Below are 4,120 nucleotides of genomic sequence, written 5' to 3' on the forward strand. Positions count from 1 at the left end.
GCGCTGTATTGTGTATTGCTGTGCACCCAAAGCACTTTACAATCATGTGGGGGGGTTTCTCCTCAACCACCACCAGTGTGCAGCATCCACTTGGATGATGCGACAGCAGCCACAGGACAACGGCGCCAGTGCGCTCACCACACACCATCTACAGAGAGAAAGTCATAGATTGACAAAGGCCAGGGGGGCAATTTGGCCAGGACACCGGAGTTACACCCCTACTCTTTACGAGAAGTGCCATGGGATTTTTAATGACCACAGAGAGTCAGGACCTCGGTTTAACGTCTCATCCAAAGGACTAGAGAGGCAACAGAAAGACAACAAAAAGGAAATGGTTTTGCAGGTGGTGGCCACAGACAACTGCCCACTCATTATCCTTCCTGACTGATTTGTCACTAGTTTTGTGTTTTATTAGGGTCTTTGTGACTACTTATAGAATAAGGCAACAGCTGCAACCAGTGGCATAGCAAGTCAGTCCTGGGCCCATATGCCCCCCCCCCAAACATTAGCCGATAGGTTAAATAGGTTAAAGGCTCCAATTCGGTTAACTTACGTTAGCTTATTGTTGTCTTTTCTGAGGTAAATAACGTTACGTGACTATTCACAAGCTGTTTTATTGACAGTATAAATGCTTGGAAATAATACTTAATGTTCAATTTCCATTTATTGTTAGTAGCATATCAGCCACCCAATAATAAGCTTTGTGCTTGTTACTTTTAATATAACACAAAGTCTCAGCCTTTAAATTAAATTTTAACACAAAATACAAACAATTAATGTGGTTTTTACGCTCTTTAATGTGCAAGAGATCACTGTATTCGCCTCAGTTCAAGCGGTGAATCAATCATCTTTTCCTCTTTTCTACTAGTTACAGCACAAAATAAAAATGAATGAATATCAGGTATGTCGAAAAATATCTAAACAACTTAATAAAATGAATGTCTTGTGTAATCGATCAATCAATGTTTCGAAAAACGTCAGTATAATAGCTTGTGAATTGTCGTAACACTCATAACAGAAAATGTACCTCAGAAAGGCCAACAATGTAACTTTGCCAACATTGCTATTTTCATAAATTAGTTACCTGAGTTGAAGCCTACTTCAACTTTTTGAACATTTTTATTGCTGTTTTTCATGTTGAATACATGTGAATAATGAAAGGCATATACTTTTTTGCGGTGTAGAATTTTCACAATTGATTCATCATGCAATATATAACATTGCTTTCTTCTCGTAAAATATTAAAGGGGTCATCGGATACAAAATTCACTTTTACATGTTGTTTGAACATAAATGTGTGTCGGCAGTGTGTGTACACAACCACCCTATAATGACAAAAATCCAACCAGTGTTTTTTTTTTTTTTCCACAAAAATCATAACTCTTTCTCAGATCAAGCCATTCTCAGATTCCTGGCTGTGTGACGTCACACACACCCAAGCCGCTCCCACGATTGTTGATAGACACTGGTGTTTTAGCCTAGACCCGCCCTGAGTGAGCTGTCAACAGTCCACCATTGTTTCGACGCCGGAGCTGGAGTAGACAAGAATGTCTACTAAGCGATTGAGGTGTTCTGTTGTTGGATGTAGTAATGAACATAGCAGTCGTCATTTACTCCTGACATCTGAGCTGCTGAAGACGCAGTGGATTACTTTTGTTTTTGAAGGGAATGTGCCCCCTGATCTGCCCTAATGCGTTTATGTTTGTGCGAATCATTTGTGATCTAGCTTCACCTACAGAAAAAGTGAGTATAAGGTTTTTTTATATAAATCTTTGCAAATCGTCTTTCCTAATAATGTACTAGTTAGCAATTTCCATGGCTAAATGCGGCTAAAGTGTACAGTCTCAGAGAACTGCTTGTCACCCCACGGAAGAGAGGGGCGGGGTGAGCAGAGCTCATTAGCATTTAAAGGTTAAAGGTAGGGTATGTCATTTTTCAAAAACACTTTAGAAAACTGATTCGGGACGAATATTAAAACAAACTTGTAGCCAATCAGCAATAAGGGGCGTGTCTACTCGTGATGTGGAGGAGAGAGCTTTCAGTGCATGGGACGGACATTAGCCAAGCGACAAAAAGATAGAGATGGCGGATAAAAAACAAAAGAGGAAAACGTCTGCGGAACGATAAGGCAAGAACCACTTTGAGCTTCAAAAACGCCCTTCAGGAACCTACGGGTGACGGTATACAGTCTATGAGTAAAACGGGTATTGTTTTACACTACCATTGATACATTTTAACCAAAGTATGTTATAGACTTTTCATTAAGACCCTAAAGAAAGAATCAACTATATCAACTTGTGGAAAATGGGCATCCAATGACCCCTTTAAAATATTTATTCTCGTAAAATATTAGACTTCAATCTCATAATTTTAGATTTAATATTACTATTATTAGTATTTTTTTTAACGTGGTACTAAAACACAGCTGTATTTACTAAACTACTGCATGCAAACACAATCTTGGCACAGTTGCCCAAAATGCAGTAAGAAGTAAAAAAAAAAAATAAATAAATAAAAAAAAGCAATAATAATAATACAAAAAATCAGCTCACTCATTTTGGTTGAATTCTCTAGGCCTTTCTTTCAGCAAATTCATGACAATGACCTTGGTGTTTAATTTAAGGCTTTGTGTATTCTCAATGGAAAGAATGGCTAGTTTCGATGGTCAAACAAATTTTATTAGCTTCTGTTTTGAAATTGAGCACTCCACTGAAACCACAGTGACAGAAGAGAATTACAACGAAAGAAAGATAATTAAAAGGGTGCAGATGTTGCTGAAGCTAGATTTGATACAGTCTTTTCACATAGCTAGCTACCAACCTCACCATTTTTTTTTTTAAAACAATTATTTTATTTAACAGTAACAGAAGGAGCATGATTAAAGGTTAAAGGTAGGGTATGTCATTTTTCAAAAACACTTTAGAAAACTGATTCGGGACGAATATTAAAACAAACTTGTAGCCAATCAGCAATAAGGGGCGTGTCTACTCGTGATGTGGAGGAGAGAGCTTTCAGTGCATTTGTGTCTGTGTGGCTGCCTATAGCCAAAGTACCTTTAAGGCAAGTCATGTCACTCGGCGGCCATCTTTGAAATGCCTCTCGGGCATGCAAGTGCAGCTCCTATCTCTTTGAATGGGGAAACATCAAATTCTCCAAAACTGTTCGCCAAGCTTACGATTAAATTTCATATTTGAAATCACCAATGAAGTCTGACAACAACTGTATCATAAATGTTGTTTATTTTGCTCAAATAGTGTTAAAAAAGCTTATTTTTCAGGCTAGATAAGCCAGTGCGCATGTGCAGTCCTAAGCGCACGTCTCGGAGGGCTGACTGTTTCTATAGCAACTGGGACTTCTAACGGCAGCTGCAGTGATGCGCTGACTTTACCGATTAGCGATTGGCTCTTTTGGCGGGGCTTCTCATCTCATCTTCTGGTCTTCTCATTTCTAATAATTGGAAATACTCAACCCACTCTTCACTATGCAATAAAATTATTTTGAGTTTCATGCTATTATGGTAACAGCTCCTGTTAAACTCCATATTGTCATGATTTATCGCCTTCCTGGTCAACTGGCCACCTTTATAGAGGAGCTGTATGGTCTGCTGTCTTCATTCTCTGTGGATGGCAGTCCACTTGTAGCCACTTGTAATCTTTGGTGACTTCGAAATCCATCTGGAGAAGCCTTACACTGCAGACTTCCACTTCCGCTCCTAGCTTCATTCGATCTCAAATGGCTTACCACCACAAGCTCTAACATATCAGGCAACCAGCTTGACTTAATTTACACATGCAATTGTATTACAGACAACATTCGGTAAAACCTCTAGACATCTCTACTCATTTCTTTATTACATTTAACCTACATATTACTACCTGGCTGTGTGCCACCAATTCCTCTACCAATTACTTTTAGGCAAAACCTATACGCTCCCTTTCACCCTTCCATCTTTCCTCTGTAGTGTCATCCTCTCTTCCCTCACCCACCCATTTCTCATCTCTGGATGTAAATACAGCAACTGACACTTTATGATCCACTTTAACTTCTTGTCAAGACAATATCTGTCTAGACAGGCCAGTGCATACTACCCCTTCTAACCTAAAAAGTTGCCCCATGTATC

The 4,120-nt window shown here is 39.1% G+C and overlaps 1 protein-coding gene across 1 annotated transcript in view; it reads right to left on the reverse strand.

The window, feature by feature from the left end:
• Nucleotides 1–1,136, reverse strand: part of LOC107691448 (progressive ankylosis protein homolog B-like) — an 11,513-nt gene extending 10,377 nt beyond the window's left edge. The window contains exon 1 of the mRNA XM_016490042.1: nt 1,085–1,136. Within this exon, the coding sequence (XP_016345528.1) occupies nt 1,085–1,136 (52 nt within the window). The remainder of the gene's footprint in view (nt 1–1,084) is intronic.
• Between the last annotated feature and the right edge of the window lie 2,984 nt (nt 1,137–4,120).

This window comes from Sinocyclocheilus anshuiensis, unplaced genomic scaffold, assembly GCF_001515605.1.
Source record: "Sinocyclocheilus anshuiensis isolate Anshui unplaced genomic scaffold, SAMN03320099.WGS_v1.1 scaffold106, whole genome shotgun sequence".
In the NCBI taxonomy this organism is placed as follows: domain Eukaryota; kingdom Metazoa; phylum Chordata; class Actinopteri; order Cypriniformes; family Cyprinidae; genus Sinocyclocheilus; species Sinocyclocheilus anshuiensis.